General features: G+C 37.7%; 1 protein-coding gene across 10 annotated transcripts in view; it reads right to left on the bottom strand.

Annotated features, from left to right (window-relative positions):
* KDM6A (lysine demethylase 6A) overlaps nucleotides 1–17,890 on the bottom strand; it is a 279,893-nt gene that overhangs the window by 74,673 nt on the left and 187,330 nt on the right. For 9 of the 10 annotated variants that reach the window (XM_073359011.2, XM_073358944.2, XM_073358964.2 and 6 more), the window contains 3 exons: nucleotides 16,540–16,574; nucleotides 8,156–8,249; nucleotides 287–413 (listed from right to left, as the gene is read on the bottom strand). In XM_073359011.2, coding sequence (XP_073215112.1) covers nucleotides 287–413; nucleotides 8,156–8,249; nucleotides 16,540–16,574 — 256 coding nt within the window. The remainder of the gene's footprint in view (nucleotides 1–286; nucleotides 414–8,155; nucleotides 8,250–16,539; nucleotides 16,575–17,890) is intronic. The other variant, XM_073358955.2, reaches the window with a different exon arrangement.

Raw genomic sequence — 17,890 nt, 5'->3', positions numbered from 1 at the left:
ATTTATTGCACAGGCACTTTCACTTAAATATCTTTCCAATTTAGCATATTTTCCCTCAAAATAACAAAGCTGGACTTCAGCAGTTTCATCATTTTTCCCATTTGTTTAAGTTAAGAATATGTGATGTTATTTATTTTAAAGGAAAATTACTCCCGAACTGATATTTTCAGGATAGCTCTCACACGGTAGAGAATATTTTCAATTCAACCACAACCTCTCAAAACAAGCTTTATTAAAAAACACGACACAGCCTTTATTACAGTGGCTATACCACCAGTTCTCTCACCTTCCAAGGAAATACCAGGACTGGCCAGAGTTAGGATCTGCCTCAAGGGACTTCTGAAGATACTGAATAGCATAGCTTTCCTTGGTTGCTTTGTCTCCTAGCTGATCCACGGTGTGATGCATCCAACCTACAAAAGAAGTTACAAATCACAAAAGCCAAATTCTCAAAAGCGCTGCTTAACATTTTGGAGTAGGGTAGTGGTGATAATATTTACCCACTTTTTTTTAAAAAAAAAAAACAAGAAATCTACTACATACCACTGTTCGGGGCATCTACTCCACATTGATAGTGGAAGGGTTAATGTGGGGATGAGAGTCCAATTAACACGCCTGGTTGCATCTGCATCATGGGCCAGATCCAATTAAGGATGAGTCCCAGCTGTGGGGAGGAAGCCCAGATGAGAAGGAAGGTGCAGGGAGAGGAGAATCCCTACAATCCCTTTCCAGTTGCTAGAGAGTGAAGGGCTTAAAGAGGCAGATGTACTGTAAGCCCAAGGGGGAGCTGTGGGAAATGGCCTGAAAGAAGGCCCAGGTCAAAGAGAGACCAGAGATGCAGCAGCAAAAGTCTGACGGAGCGGAGTGTGGCTGCTTGTCCTAGGGTTCCTGGACTGGAACCCGAAGGAGAGAGAGGGCGGGGATTCTCTTGTCTGCCACCAGAAAAGGTGGTGCAGAAACATCCTGATACAAAGGAGAGAAGGGTTTGGACTCCAGGGAAAAAGCCCTGGAAGGCATTGCTCTATACAAGATTGGGACAAAATCCTGCAGAACCCAAGAATAGGGCTGTCAATTTTGGTTGGATGTATTCCTGGAGATTTTATCACATGACAACATTTAATTAAAAATTGATCTTTATTTCCTGGAGACTCCAGGCCAATCCTGGATGGTTGGCAACCCTACCCAGGAAGGAGTGAGCAGCCTGTGGAGGGTTGAGCCCAGAAAAGGGCTGTAATACGGAAAGGAATGAAAAATTCTAATTTAAGTAGACTTACTTTTTCTCTTGTTTTTATTTTTTTGACAAAAAGTATCCCTAATTTTACTGTGGATCCCCTGGATATCCTTTTGTCCATTTTATTAGCAATCTGTGAAAAATGTTTAGTAACAGGATTTCTCTTCTGAGGCTATGGGCCTGCTTATGCAAATTAAAATTCTGGTCCACAATCTTTATAGCGAAAGGGTTCTGTTATATAGCTACAGTTTCTTACATGAAAGTGAAATGAATCTATGCAATACACCCTTATTTCTTACAATTTCAATTTAAAAATAAAAACCAAAGCTAGCAAGCAAACAATACATGCACTGCAAATTTTAACTCCCCCTCCCCCCCGTTTGTCTTTTTAAATGTTTTATATATCTATCCCCACACACTCTCCTCAGACACCATGGCCAATACCACCATTCTCCCTCTGGCATGCAGGACCGTAACCTGGGCCTCACCTTTGAGATGGTCCTACTGCTAGATCCCCCCCCCACATCATCTCACGTCTCAGCTACTGCAGCTCTCCTCGGGCCTTTACAAATGCAATCCTGCCCCACTTATATTCATTCAAAAGGCTGCTGCAAAGATCATTTTCCTGTCATCGCTTTGACTTTGTCACCCCTCTCTTTGCACCCAACTGGCTCGTTCCTCTCCACTGCCTTCAACACAAGACTACTTGTGTTCATTTTCAAGGCCCTTCATGAACTATCCCCATGCTACCTATCATCTCTCTTATCCTGCTGAGATTTTGACTTCTATTACCATTCTACCAATAATGCCAGCCTTCATTGCTGACTTGTAAATTTTCAAACAAGCACCTCAGGGTGGATTTGATTTAAATTAATTTGATTCAAATCACTAGTCAGGAAGACTCGATTTAATCATGGATTTCTACATAAAAGTGCATTCTTGTTGGTTGTTATAAACTTAATACATATTCTTCACAACTCAGAGATAGACGTAGGTTTCATTTTTAGAAGGTACAGACTATACATTTTTAAAGTGATGTTCCTTTCATCAACTTCAATGCAGCTTCCTCCTGAGAAGGAACACGTCTCATGATGTTGTTTCATTAGGGCAACCAGACCTTGCATTTCTTTGTTGCACTTTTTGCATTTTGCACATATGCCTGTCTTACCCACAGGTAAAGAAACTTCATTAAAATATTCCCAAACTGGGTCTCTTTTACAGCCTGCTGCCATTATAGGTTCTCTCTTCTAGTGAGAGAATGGTATGGTAGATCTCAAATTAACGAAGGCTACACTCAGAAAGACTTCAAGACTTCTGGAATATGCTGCTCAAACAGTTTTACTTTTGTTTCTACTGCCTCTACCTCTCTTCTCACATTTATCTCCAGACTTCTTCTCCTTGTCCAGATCTATTCCGCCCCCTACAATCTTCTATTCATTGAACTTTTTGAAACTTTGCACTTTTAGAGAGAGGTAAGGGATTGACTCTGTGTACACAAATTTGCAGATGGACAATAGGGTTGAGGTCTGTTATTTCTCACCTGTATATATTTATTTTAAAACATTTTTGCTGTTAACCAGCATGCTATCTCTGGAGACACAAATCCAGTTTGAGAACTGCAAAACTAAGCATCTCTGATACTATCTTCTAGACTGAGCACTGAGTTCCATTGGGTAGATAGCAAGATTAACCTAAATAATCTATACAGAAGCCCCTGGAACCCCATAAACTTGGGTCCCTAATCCATGAACTATTGGAACTCATTTACAAAACTTTTCTTAAAGATTACATGAATATATTGTCTCATACTATAGAATTAGAATTTATAATCCCTACTCCATGATGAGATATCTTTGTGCTATAATGTATCTTAATTAAAACTATCTTTAGATAGGTTTTTCCCCAAAAAGCATTTTATCAAAAAAATCCAATTTAAATAAAAAAATCGGATTTTTTTTAAATCATTTTTATTCATCCTGAAGCACCTTCATTCTCTCTCTCATGCTGCCCCTCACACATGGGAGAAGCTCCCTATAAAATTCTCAAAACTACTTTGTTGTACTTCTTCAAACTCTCCTTTGTTGTAATGCCTACAAAAAGTATGACAACTGCTAGGCAGCTAGTGTGTTGAGACCACCGCATATGATGTTCAGAGTGGAAATAAGGCATACTCTCAACAGTGACAGTAATTTACCATGAGAACAATTCTTCATTACTGTCCATTTTCAAATCAAGACTGGATTTTTTCTAAAAGACATGCTCTAGGAATTATTTAGGGGAAGTTATATGCAAGGTCAGCCTGGCTCAGTGGTTCTCAAACTGCAACCCAATCAGCACACAGCTGCAGTCCATGTGATATCCTCAGGGCCAACAGGTAGTGTATATATATTGTGTGGATGCGGCCCACATTACACAGAGAGCTGCATATGCAGCTCACAATGGTAAATAGGTTCAGACCCACTAGATGATCACAATCAGTCCTTTTGGCCTTAGAATCTATGAATGTTAACCAGTATTATCTTCCTGTTTCCTCGTGCTCCCTCACTTGTCTGTTTTTTCTTTTCTTTTTTGTCTAATGCTTAGATTGTAAATTCTTTTGGGGGGCAGGGGCCAACTTTTTGTCATGTGTTTGTACAGTGCCCAGCATAAGGGGATCCTGGCCCTCAGGCACTATCACAAAACATCATAATACATATAATAGACATATCTGTTTTATATAAAATGTTTTATTTACACACCTTCACACACCCCACTCTTATATCTGTTAAGTGTTAGACAGGTTACTCATAAAAACCTATCGTAAAACAACATTAAAAGTTACAAAGGGAAGTGCTCAAAAGTCAAGAAATCAGACTCACAACCCTAACTGTTATACCATGTGCACATCCATAACAATAAAATCTAATTACATGAAACACACTTTCCCCTCCACATGCTAGACAAAGTAAAGCAAAGTAATCAACTGGCCAGTACCCATAGTATTCCTACCTATTTCGCTGCAGAGTATATGAGTGATTTCCTCTAGATAGTCTTAATAAATGTTTTTAATTAAGTTACTGAGTCTTAGATTGTGTTGAGGTAAAAGTTAGCCTGGTATCTTCTAGAATGGAAGGTAAACTTCCAAGCTCTTATAATAGACAGTCAGGAAGAAAAAGCTACTTATTCTGGAGCACTTGGTTTAGACAGCCCATAAAAAGTTCCTCCCATGCATCAGCTGTAGTCAGTAGAAGCACTGGGAATGCCTTGGAGACTACAAGTTGTGTTGAAAATAGGGAACAAGAGGTTACTGTGGGAAAAGGACCACATTTAACCTGATGAAATACTGCAAACGGGAATCAATCCTAAAAGCCTGGAGATCGTTCATTCTCCAGATAGCCACTAGGAAAAAAAAATTCAGAAATCTGATACAAGCAATGTTCTTCTGTGGGCTCCAACAATCACGTTCAAAATTAGATCCAAATCCGTGCAGATTTACAAATTCGTGGAAAATATTAGTCTTTTGAAAGAGTTATTTATTTACATTAGGACAATCATAAAAAAATATGTCTGAATAGGTGTATGATGTGGAGAAAGGTGTCGTACACTGACCAATGACAACCCTGAGTGAAATAAAGGAGATAGCGTAGGATAATGGGAATGAAACTGCAAAAAAATGCACTACATTTCCTCAATCCTCTTGCTAAAGGGAAGCTTATTTCTTTCTTGATGAAAGTTTGCATAACCACAGGAAAACATGCTGTACCCTTAGTGGAACATTCAGTAAATATACCAGTGACCATCAATAACAAGAAGGGAAGCTCCTATGATAGTTCCAGAAGATCTGGATACCAGAACTTGCAAGCCACATTGGAGCAACTAAGATAGGGGTTGTTTCCCATTTTATCTTCCTGATAACATGCGGGAGGAGGAGGAAAAAATCAACATCAACACCTACCCCTCAGAATGGCACAGATCAGTGAGGCCGGGCCTCTTTTCTGCCCATAAGCACAATAAGGTAAAGTATTGGTATAAGGGAAAAAAAGGAAGATACCCTTCCTTTCGTCCTATTGGAGAAACTATTCTATTGATCCCAACTGAACATGGATGACAACTTCCTGACATAACAGATTCTATGAGAGACATTTCTGAAGAGAATGGAGGAGAGGGCTGAAAAGCAATGATACAAAATATACATTGTTTGAATCAGATTTTTTTCTGGACTCCAACTGCTGTACCTGAGGGCAGATGTTGGTCCCTGGCAAAAACAAACCCCAAAACATGGTAGTAAGTTTTGACTACAGTACCTAGCGAAGGCATGGACTATGCAACACAGTGAAAAGTGATAACGCACTAATCCCACAATCTAATTTTCAACAAATTAAAAGGTATCCTTTAAAATAGGGTCTGCTAACAATAATGGCTAGGTAAATAGAGAAGTTCTTAAATTCAAAGCATTCAGTGGCTGTTCTAGAACCAAGGTCAAAATGTACCCTGTAAGAGATTTACATTGTACCCATTCAGTCTAGCTGCACTGCTGTGCCTCTGTTTTCCTTGCTTCTTCAGCAACTCAAACTCTCAAATATACCATCAAATATACGTATACCATCAAATATACCATCATCAAATATACGTATACCAGCTTTTCCCCAGTCCCTGGTGTTTTTCTCGGACTGATGAAGATAGAGACTGCTTTCTATTTCCTACTTTGCTCACATGATCAGCCATATGACTTTGAGACTGTATCCCCATCATTCCTTCTGGACTATACCTCCCAGAATTCGTGGCCTTAAAGGACAAAAGCCCTTGAACATGCACACTGGGTTCCTGCACTTAACAGACCAGTTCCCGTTTGCCTTGAGAGGAAAAGTTCACAAACTCTAATGGTTATGGGTGGTCTAAAAGATTCAAAATGATTGAACTCAATCCTCTTACCCAAAGGATTACTGGATCTCAAAGAAAACAACATTTCATTTTACAAACCAATGTCATTTTAGGTTAGAGGTTAAAAAGAATTATTATTTGTCTATACAAGTAGCAAAATATATTAAATGAAGAATGACGGAGCAATGGAAGAAACTAACTCATGGGTTTTGCGTTATACCTCATAGGACTGGGTATGATGGCTGTGAAATATTTGATGTGCACACACACACATATATCTGCCAGAATACAAAGGTTCCCCTCCCAAACTAAAGTCCTTTTCCCTCTCAGCTAAACATATATCTGAGGACTGGTCGTCATCTAAATTTGCATCTTGCTCAAGAGGCATTTCCTAGCTGAAAAAAGAAGTCTTTTTGCTGCTAGAACTGTCTTTTGCAGGAAGTAAAAAATTCAACATAAAGACACAAATGTTCATAAAAACATGTTCTTCACTTCTTTTGCCAGCAGCATACAATAAGCTTTCTTTTTACACCATTCTGGCAGAGATAACATTTACCTTTATTTTTCCTTAGTGCCAAATTATTTACACACCTGGGTCATACTCTGCCTGAGGAAGAATTGATTTATTATAGTCGACTAGTGTTCATGTTTGTGATAAGCACCATGGATCTGATGGAGCACATCTGACTGGCAGTCCGAAACATAAGCTGCATATCATTTTACTCGAGTGTTTTGGTTCAGGCAGTTCTGTCCTTTTGCCCATAAGGAAGTTACCACTTTATCACAATGTGGTCGACTATCCAGACTGAGTAGATTCACTCAACATAATTTTTAGGGAACAAGTGATTCATAAATAATCATCACTCATGGAGACTGAGTCTTTATGGAGAACGAACTACGCTTTCACTACTTATAAAAGCTAGCATACTGTATAAAAGCATTTTTTAAACGTTTGTGGAAATCTGTATTGCCATTGTATGTCTGTGTTTTGTGAATGAAGGATATCTATTATTTTCTGAATACTAAATATACTTCTGAATATTTTAGGGGGAAAAAACTGAAATGGAGAGACCATTGCCTTATTTGACTGCAAAAAACCTGAGCTACATCTGAATATCTTCTCTTACCCCATGCCCCACTTATGGGTTTCAAAAGTAGGGACTAGTGATTATTTCCTCAAATCAATTTGATCTGTAGCTGCTGTGGTGTCTCTACCATTCATGCTCTTAAATAGGAGATGTAAATTTCAGTAAGTTTTATTTATTTTTACTCCTATGCAGAAAATCAAAAGCTAAGTAAATTAAATCCAAGCAATACACAACCAATCTACATCGCAAAAGGCAAGCATTATAGACAAATTCTTGATGAAGTTGTCTGCCAATTATCAAAAAGGAAAGGAAAACTGAAGAAAGCAGACTAAATAAATATTAAAAATATTAAATTAAATAAAAACATGATAGTAGTGAATGAAGAATTCACTGTATTAAATAAAAAATTAAAGTGAATATACTTTGAAACTATTTTTATAAAACCTACATGATAAATTAAGAATGTTCTACCCATCCAGTAGAAAATCTAGACTAAAAGAAGATACCTGAACTTTCCAAAACATGGAAAATGACTCCAGCTTTTACGTTTCTTTTCACTCATTTATGCAGTTTCCATTATAAACCCTCCCTACAAATGAAACAAGTATTTTGTTGCAACTGGTGCTTAACCGCTCCTGTTTTTCACCAAAATTCTCTCCTATACTACACAATGTACTGTTAGTATAAATCACTATAATATCCAAGAACCCTACAAATTATAAAGTTTTCATTTAAGATCTGTCTCTCCCCTCCCTTCTACTAGTAGAGAGGTTATTTATGGTTGTTATTCTCTCTAACTTGGGTAAAAACCTCATGTATGATATTTAGTGAATTTTTGACTCACTGGAAAAAGAGCCTTCAAAAAGCATCTTCTGAATGCACTTATTATTAATTGCAAAGACAGACAGCAAAATAAAAACAACTAGAGAGGCAAATCCAAACACATACAAATAAAAGAAAACTTGCTTTTACATACCTAATTGCTGTAAGACAGTTGCCTTTACTTGTGCCGGAAGGTTTTCGGTCTGCAAAAGTTGTTCATAAGCTTCCTTTGCAGAGTGATACTTTCTCTGGAGGAGGGGTGGAGGGTGAAGGAAAGGAAATGGATTATTCATAAAATTTATATCCTACTACCAATAGTAACTGTGGCACAGCACTGATAGCACACAAATGCATTCCAAGAAAATCTACAACAAAATTTCTTGTATACAGTGCAATGAAAGCTTTAATGATGGAGATACATAGTGCAGTGGAATAACCTGTCTGAAGACATAATAGTTGGTATAAAGTCAATACATAAAACAATATAATTAAGAGGAAAATTTTTGCAAAAGAGTGATTTAGCCAGGTTTCCTACATATGCATCATGCCATTTATATTCAAACCAATGGTCACTGCAATGTCAAAATGGGTTTTCTTAAATTTGGCCCTATACTTCTATACTGTTTTAGTCAGGGTGTCTACTGAGCTCATTGCTATAGTAACAGAGTGCAGTCAATAAACTTGTAAATTCCTCCCACAAACTCCAAAACAGAAACAAACAAAAACCAAGACCCTGTTTACACTTAAAAATAAGATTGGCCTAGCTACTTCGCCCAGGGCTGTGAAAAATACTACACCCTGAGCACTGAAGTTATCTCAGCCTAACCCCCTGTGAAGATGCAGCAAGGTCAACATAGCTGTTGCCTCTTGCAGAGGTGGATTAACTACATCAGTGGAAAAACCCCTTCCACTGATGTAAGAAACGTCTGCACTATGGCGCTACACCTACACCGCCAAAGCTGGGCTGCTGTAGTGTAGCCATGCTCTAATATTGGTGACTGAGGCAGTTTGTAGATGATGCAAAAAAGGTCAATATTTTAAAATCTATTTTTCTATAACTTATGGCTGTAGGTAGCATTAGATGTTTATTGCCCGGTAGTAGGATGATTTCAGTCATACTGGGAGCTCTGATTTTCAAATATACACAGCCACTAAAGGTACTGAAATATATTAGCAACATTAGGATATTCTATCTTGTCATCCTCTATTTATACAACATGTGCTTGAATCATGAACGTGTTCATTTTCTAATTCATATGTACGGTAGAAGCATGGGGCCTCAAGCTGCAAACCTCTGAGTAGTTGTGGCACTCTAATTCAAAGCAGCACCAGGGAGCCCTCATATTCACCACTGTCATATAATTATGATATGTTTTGTACAAAGTATGCCTTGTGAGGTATCATTTTAGAGGTCTTGATCTGTTAAACATTAATATCTTATTGGATTGTATGTGCTATCACTGTATGGGAAGTTATAAAGTTTTGCTATGTGTGTGTTACTGAAATATGTTGTGAGGTTGGGAACACCCACAATCAGCCTTTCGGGTACAACAATGGAGCAGCCAGATGCTGCTGATGGCCCATTAAAGGGAGTCCACACACTCAAGGACTATCCTAGAAACAGTATACAATGGAGACTGCTTGATCCAAGTCATAGCAAAGTCTCTTTCCAGCAAGCTGGAAGAAGCTATAAAAGAGGGGAAGTGACATCATCACTTGGCCTCACTCCCCCACACAACTCAACACCTAGAAACATGTCTGGAGGACAAAGACTTTTGAACTGGGGAGGTGGTTCCAGGCTGAAGGAGCATTCCAAACTACGCATTGAAGATCTGTAACCTGCTTGTAATATCTGTCTGATTCAAATATTGTCTAGTTTATAGAATTTAAGATTGTGCATCTATTTTTGTTTTCTTTGGTAACCATCTCCATCCATGATGCCTACCACTTATAATCCCTTAAAATCTTTCTGTTGTTAACAAATCTGTTTTATATTTTACCTAAAACAGCGTGTTTTGCTTGAAGTGCTAGGGAAACCTCTGCACAGTGAACAAAAGCCGGTGCATGTCCTCTATACAATGAGGGAGGGGTGGATTGGGTAACACTTACACTGGTCAGGCTTCTGACCAGAGCAAGATGGTACAGCTCTGGGGTCCTAAGCTGGGGAGCTGGAGAGAATTGGCTGGAGACTCTCTGTTGTTGGTTCATAAGTGGCTGGGAGAAGCATTCATGTAATTCAACTACGTGTGTCCCTGCCTGTGGATGTCTGTGTAAGTGCAGTACGTGGAGAGGTTTGCAGCTTGTACATCATCATAGTGTGAGAGGGAGCCCAGGTTGGTAAGAGAGGGCTCAGCGCTACCCCAGTTCCAGGTTGCATCCTCGGAAAACCCATCACAATAGTTTATAGGTTCAGGGCCATGGTGATGAAAAAGGCTTTCAGACTGTGTACTCTTTCCTTCGCTATTTGAATGGGCAGTGTTTCAAAACAGCTGAATTTTATTTGACAGCATTAATCTGTGTCTGTTATTGTGACTATATATACTGTATATAATGTAATTATTGTTAATGGTAAATTTATTTTAAATGCCTTAATTCCTCAGTTACTCCTCCCTGATTTCAATCTGGGAGATACATGCAGGAGGTCTCATGTTACCACTAATCCAACTTTTTTGGAATTTTTAAAAATTCTAATAATTTCCTTACATAAAATGTATTACAGTTTAGCTAGCGATATTCAAAATTAGACCTAATTTCTGAGGAAGATCAACTGACCACTGAACTAAACGTTAGTGACTGTCGAGATGCAAATGTTCACAACCTAGTTACATCGATTATGTGCAAACAGAATATAGTCCTGAGTAGTAAAAATATATCTATCTATCTTTGGTGATTTAAAGGGGACAATTTCATAAAGCTGAAAGCAACTGTAAGCAAAATTGACAGGGAATTAACATTTAAACAAAGCAATATGAATGATTATTAGGAGTTGTTATCTTTGCTATATGCCCCAAAGCCCAAATTCTACAATCACAAGACAGGACTTTCTTGATTAAAATATCAGTCTGGTTAAGAAGGAAAGTGAAAGCAGCAATAATATAGAATGAACAGAAAAAGGGGAAGTTGATAGCAATGACTAACTCAGCAGTCACAGAACGTAGACAACTGATAAGGGAAGCTAACTATCTGAAAAATTCATGCCCATTACGGTTAAGGACAATACGAAGGAATTTTTAAAATTTATCATCAGGATCAAAAGAAATCTTACAAAGGTATAGGTCTGTTACTAGGTAGGGATAGTAAAATGGTCAATGATGCAGGAAAAGGAAGAAGAGTTCAATAAATATGTCTGTTCCATATTTGGAAAGAAACTGGATGATATCACTGAAAGGTGTGAGTATGAAATACTTTCTATTCTAGTAGCAAATAAGGAGGATGTTAAACAGCAACTACTGAAGTTAACATTGTAAAATCTGCAAGACTAGATATAGCTTGCACCCAAGAGTTCTGAAAGAACTGGCTGAAGGAGTTCTGTGACTCACTGATATTTAATAAATCTTGGATTACTGGGGAAGATACAGAGTGCTAGAAATAAGCTAATATGCCAATACGTGAAAAGGTTAAACAGGGTGACCAATGCATTAGTGAGAGAGTATTACTGGAATACTGTGTCCTAATGTCCATATTTAAAAAGGATATTGACAAATTGGAAAGGTTTGAGAAATAGCTAAAAGAATGATTCAAGGTCTGGAAAACACACCATTACAGTAAGAGACTAAAGAAGCTTATCTATTTCGCTTATCAAATAGAAGGTTTAAGAGGTGACTTGATCACCCATAGGCATGTAGGTCTCTAAGTACCTACACACAGAAAAAAGATTTCTGATAGTAGAGGCTCTTTAGTCCAGCAAATAAAGGCATAACAACATCCTGTGGATGGAAGTCGAAGCTAAACAAATTCAGAGTAGAAATATGAATTTTTAACAGTGAGGGTAACCACTGGAAAACCTTACCTAGACATTTGGTGGATTCTCCATCACTTGAAGTCTTTAAAACAAGATTGGATGACTTTCTAGGAGATATTCTGAAGCTCAGCCAGAAGTTACAACAGGCTTGATGCTGGCATCACTTGTGAAATTCTATAGTCTGAGTTACATGGGTCAGACTAGATAATCATAATGATCCATTTCTGGCCTATGAATCTTGAAAGTCTCAAGACTAGAATTCAGAATTAGAGGGTTCATTCCTTAACCTGTCAACCAGCCACATACCCTTCAATATCACGCCACTCTAACAACCTGGGCAGCATTTAATAATGTTGTCAACAGTTAAAAATAGGCTAAGTGCACTGGATTCATTATTAAAATAAAAACTGTAAAATAATTTAACTAAATGTGCTACTACAGAATCAGTTTTGTCACTGATTTTAGGTGTGTTGCACTGCAGCATGTGAGAGCAATGCCTGAAAAGCGATTGGACCAAGTCTCAGTTGATAAAAATTAGTATTGTTCAACTGACTTCAATGGAACGTTGCTGATTTACAACAGCTGAGGATCTCGCCCATTGTTTACACTATTATCATATCTGAAGCCCACATGGATAACATTACAATAGGCAATTCTTAAACCGGTAGAATCAAAATATCTATTGTCAAAATATTACAGGAAGAGATTGTGCTCGCAAACATTAATATTTAACTATTTGCTTTAGGAACAAGTGCTGTATACAATATTTTTTAAAAACTGCGTTTAGGTAAGTGATATATTTAGCAATCATTCTAGAACATAAAAATCATGAATTGAACGAAGAACTGTACTGCGGAGGAGATTTAGCGGAATTTTACTGGCATTGAAACAACTGAAATTTTTGTTTCACAATTTGGGCAGATTTGGTATTTTTACTCGTATTGAACAGACCTTTACTCCAAAAATATCTCACTGACATTAGTGGAATCACTCAGAGCAAGGTGAAGGAGGACTTGTGGCACCTTAGAGACCAACAAATTTATTTGAGCATAAGCTTTCGTAGCTCACGAAAGCTTATGCTCAAATAAATTTGTTGGTCTCTAAGGTGTCACAAGTCCTCCTTTTCTTTTTGCGGATACAGACTAACATGGCTGCTGCTCTGAAACCTGTCATCAGAGCAAGGTGCTACTCAGCATGAGAAAAGGTCTAAAACTTCCCTGACACCCTTTCTAGCATATTTTAGAGATCCAAGTAAATAAAAATATTTATTCCACGAAATATACTTATCTGTACAAGCAGGCTTACAAACACAAAGTGTGCCATTTATACATTGCTCACTCACTGAAATGCAGTGCAGTTAATCTGTTTCCTGGTCCCAACTAAGTATGCATGCAATTTATCAGTCTGCCATTTAAACAGCTCTGCTGTATCCAAGAACTCTCTCTAAGCCTTAGCCCTGAACGTAAGTAATTCGTCATAAATGCATACAGTTTGCATTTTATAGAATAAAACTTCAGATTTAAAAATTACATTTTTAAATGTATCACATTATTTAAAAGTTGCAACATGTATAAACTATAAATTTTTAGTTAATTTTGGCACAGCAGAATAATACATTTCTCCTTTTCAATATTGTCTCTAGTTATGTTGGTGAAAACAATGATTTGTATGTATGTCATTTATCTAAAATACTGTACTCCAGTATAGATGGACAAGTTCTATTTTTATAGCCCTTCTTCTGGGCTATAACCTCTCAAGCCTATAATCTTGTATATATGCATTTTTCACTTACACATATTAAAAGCAGAATCAATTAAACATGTGTATATTCCTCTTGATATCACTTAAACTGAAACATGATGACCCACACTGCTAAAACTCCACTGCAATTTTGGTTAAATGGGTATTTCTTAGTAATCAGCTCCAATTCTGGTTATTTATTCCAATATTAACACCAAACTAGGTGGGCTTGCTGGAAAAGACATGCAACTGCCACAAAATTGGAGTTCTAGGAGAATGAAAAATCAGCATTTTCCACTGTAGGAGCTAATTTGCAGTTGTATAGGAAGAATACAGATTTACATTCTAAACAAACAATTGTTTGGTAAGGACTGAAGTATATACTATGTTGCACAGCATTTGTAGAAAAGCACTGAAAATGTACTTATATAGTCTTTGTTGTGCTATATGAGGCTTTCCACAAAATGAATTCAATGACCAAGTTAGGCAAAATGAATCAAATTAATTAAATTTGCAGGTTATCTTAAAAGAAACACAACTTAAAAATAACATGCTATAATCAAAGTTCTTGTTTACATTACTCAGAATATTAAAAGTTAAAATTTTAAAAATCCAATCTATTTCTTGCTATTTATATTGGTTTTCTTCCTGAATTTTGCTCAGCTTGGAAAATGAAAATCAATTAAGTGATTTTCACTTTTATTTATATTTGTTTTCACTGTTAACTGTAGGAGAACATCACATTGTTTAAAAGTTGTTTTTAAACAGAATCTTTGGTTCCATGGGAACCCTCAATCCCACACAGATGTATAGTTGACTGGCAAAAGACTTTGGCTTGGATGCACCTAGAATGGCCACAAAAATGGATAAGAGCATACAAGATCGTCCCTTTGAAGCACTACTGAAGCTGGTCACAGTACATCTACACTGTAAGAACTACAGCAGCTAGTATCAGAGCCCAAGTTCTTGGCTCTAATCTGTGTTGAGATAAGGCTTTAAATTCAGACACACCTTACTGGAAAATTCAGCGCAGACGAAACACTGTTCAGAGTAAATGCCCATCATCCAATTATATAAAGCTGTTTCTCCCAAATGATGGGGTCATGAGAAGGTTTAATGGGTCACAGGCCCGGTGGGGTGGGGGTTGGAGAGCGAGCCCACCCTGCACGCACGCCACAGTGGTAGCTCCTGTCCCGTGGGGCTGACCCTAACTCCCTACTCCAGGCATTGTGTTCTGGTGCATGGGGTCACAGCGCCATATCACCACTCGGGAGTGGAAAATGCCAGCCTTCACACAGCCCACTCTGTTAAATGAGAAATCACAACTAATGCCAGCAACCCGGCGACAGAACATCCATCAACGATCTCCCGGTCTTCAGAGCAACAACCCAAGCCACCTTACTCTTGACGTAATTATCTGTCTTTAAATGTAAAATTATAGTTGTTGCTCCACATCAGCCATACAAAGAAGCAGCAGCACCACCACTCAGGTTTGGCTCGGCTGCCCCTCCTTCATGACCTGCCCCATGACCTCTGCCCCAGCACTGCAATGGTAATTCTGGCCTGTTGCGGAGAAGAGGCGGTCAATGACAGAGGGGCAGCTGGTCCAAATTTGGGTGAGTGACATTGCAACCTAATCTGCATGGCTACAGTGCCACTCAGGTTTGGCTCAACCAACCTTCCATGACAGCCTGCCTTCTGCACAAGGTCAGAATTAGCATTGCGGTGCTGGGGCAGAGAACGCTGCTGCAGGTAGTCAGTGCTCCCTTGGCAGCATGAGAAGGCAGCACTGGTGGCAGCAGCGAAGGACAAACCTAGTCTATAATTTTGCCCTCCTGGCCCCCCACAAATTTGGACCGTGGGTGGGTCACCTCAGTAAAAAGTTTGGAAACCACTGACGTAAGACACCTGATATGAGGATCTGGATGTTTGATTTACAAAATATACATGGTTTTTTTAAAAATGATTTAACTTTCACAAAACAGTCAATTTATGCTCCACCCACAAAAATTACATTTATTTTATCCTTTAGTTGAGGAAAGCACAGAATTTACTTGGCATTATTTTGTTCACAATAGCTTTTGTTTTCTATTTATCTGTGTTCTTCAGGACACATCTTTTACTTGTTTTTTTCAACTAGTATCTATATCTATACACAATAGAAAGCGTACAATGCACATTATGTGACTATGTTTTCACTCAAATTACACCACACTTTGAAGGTATACATAATAGTTAGTGTGTTACATTTATTTGCATCCTGGCTTCTTCATTCAAATTGGTGGATAAGCTGTCCATACATTACCAAAAGCCTACTGAGGAAACTCTGAGGGCAGAATTTGGCCCAGAATTGATAACAGCATAACTTTACAGTCTGCAGATGACGACTCATCTTATCTGGCAATAACCTCATTTATAGGTTTCTTTATGTTCACACATATGGAGCCTTAGAGCATCTGGCAACTGTTTTAGGAACTACTGTATTGAAAGTCAATTTAAAATTTCACAAAGAAATTTTAGCCAATAGTTAAAGTTTAGTTCTTGCCTGAAAATGACTGACAGTGTATCTAGGAACTGGCAAATACAAAGATTAAGAAAAAATAGCTAGCCAGCCTCTTATATGTGCAATATTTCAAACTTACAACAACGAATTACATTCCCTGAGCTGTTCGTCCATTATAATTATCTTCTTAATGAACATAAGTTGATGCGAACATCACAAAGCATGTGCCGCCTAACTTACATTCACAAAAGTGTCACTAGTGGGCTGGATTTCACACTGATTATATAATACACTGACTATATTTCATCAAAAGTACAAAAAGCTTAACACTTACCTGGATTTCATATAAGTGGGCAATGTGAAACTGAACTGTAAAAGTGGGAAAGTAAAATAATTAATTATAATAAAAACAGTCATTTAATAAGAACTAAATAATTTAATAGTAAAGACTTTAAAAACCATAAGTAACTCATTATGAGTTTAGGTTTATTTCCAAATAAATTTTATTAGTGATTTCAAATCTGACAGTAGCATTGATGGAATATGCACATGTGCGCCAGTAACAGTGTTATGCTTACATAGAAACAATGCAAAAACCTGAACTTGTAAATCAGATACCACAAAACTTATTGAGATTACACCAAATTTAACAAAAACAAAAGTAGCTACCTGTCTCTCATGGAGAAAATGCATAACAGCACCATGTTGTAATATTGTCAGTACATAAGCCAATCAGAAAGAAGCAAATACAATTTTTCTGCTGTTATTTAATTACTGGTGGAGCTGACTGGATAGGTCACAGACCAGAAAAAACATGTTATATGCACTAAAGCATACACATTCTCTCTGCAAAAACACACAGCCTTCTTATCCCCTACTCCTAGTCTTAGTGCATGCACCTACCCCTCAAAGGCCCTGATTCAGCAACTGAATTTAATTTTAAACCACAGTATCTCAAATAGCTAAAACTGTTATTTGTCTTGTGAAATCTGGGAGTTTCAGATTTCCAGTAACATACAGCATCAGTTATTTCAGAAGACAGTCTAGCATAAAATGGTCATTTTTCCACAGAGTCATGTAAAACTACAGACAATTGACTGGACAGGTCAAAAATTCATTTAGCATCCCTACTATGCATTCATGCATCTAAGGGAATTCTAACTCCCTACCACCATAATAGTAAGATGTCAAACATCCTGGGCCAGTCCATCCCCCAACTGCTGGTGGCTGATTGGCTAGGAAGTTGTTGGTTTTTTTTTTTAAATGATTTACTCTATGTGTTTATGAACAAGCTGTTTTATGTTTGGTAAATTTTCACATAAATTTTTCAGGGGATAATTATCCACCACCCAACAAAGCAAAAACAAATTCCATTCCCTAAAACTACTTTGATTTGCAGAAAACTATTATTTTCACCAAATGTAACTTCAATCACTCCTCTCAAGCTATACAGCAACTAAGTGCTAGTGAGAAAATACATATGTACAGTATGTATAATTTAAAGAAAATGAATAACCAGAACTACCATCATTGAAGCATTCACATAAATCTATATTTTAACTTTTTTAAATAAGATTTTTTTTAAAAACCTAGTAGGCCAAAGACTGTCACTCAACACATGAATTCTGACTGTGGATCATGTTTAGTAAGGCTATGGCTATGCTACGAGGCTTTTAGTAACAGGG

This window comes from Lepidochelys kempii, chromosome 1 (genome assembly GCF_965140285.1).
Source record: "Lepidochelys kempii isolate rLepKem1 chromosome 1, rLepKem1.hap1, whole genome shotgun sequence".
Lineage (NCBI taxonomy): Eukaryota > Metazoa > Chordata > Testudines > Cheloniidae > Lepidochelys > Lepidochelys kempii.
This window is presented reverse-complemented; position numbering and strand designations above follow the sequence as displayed.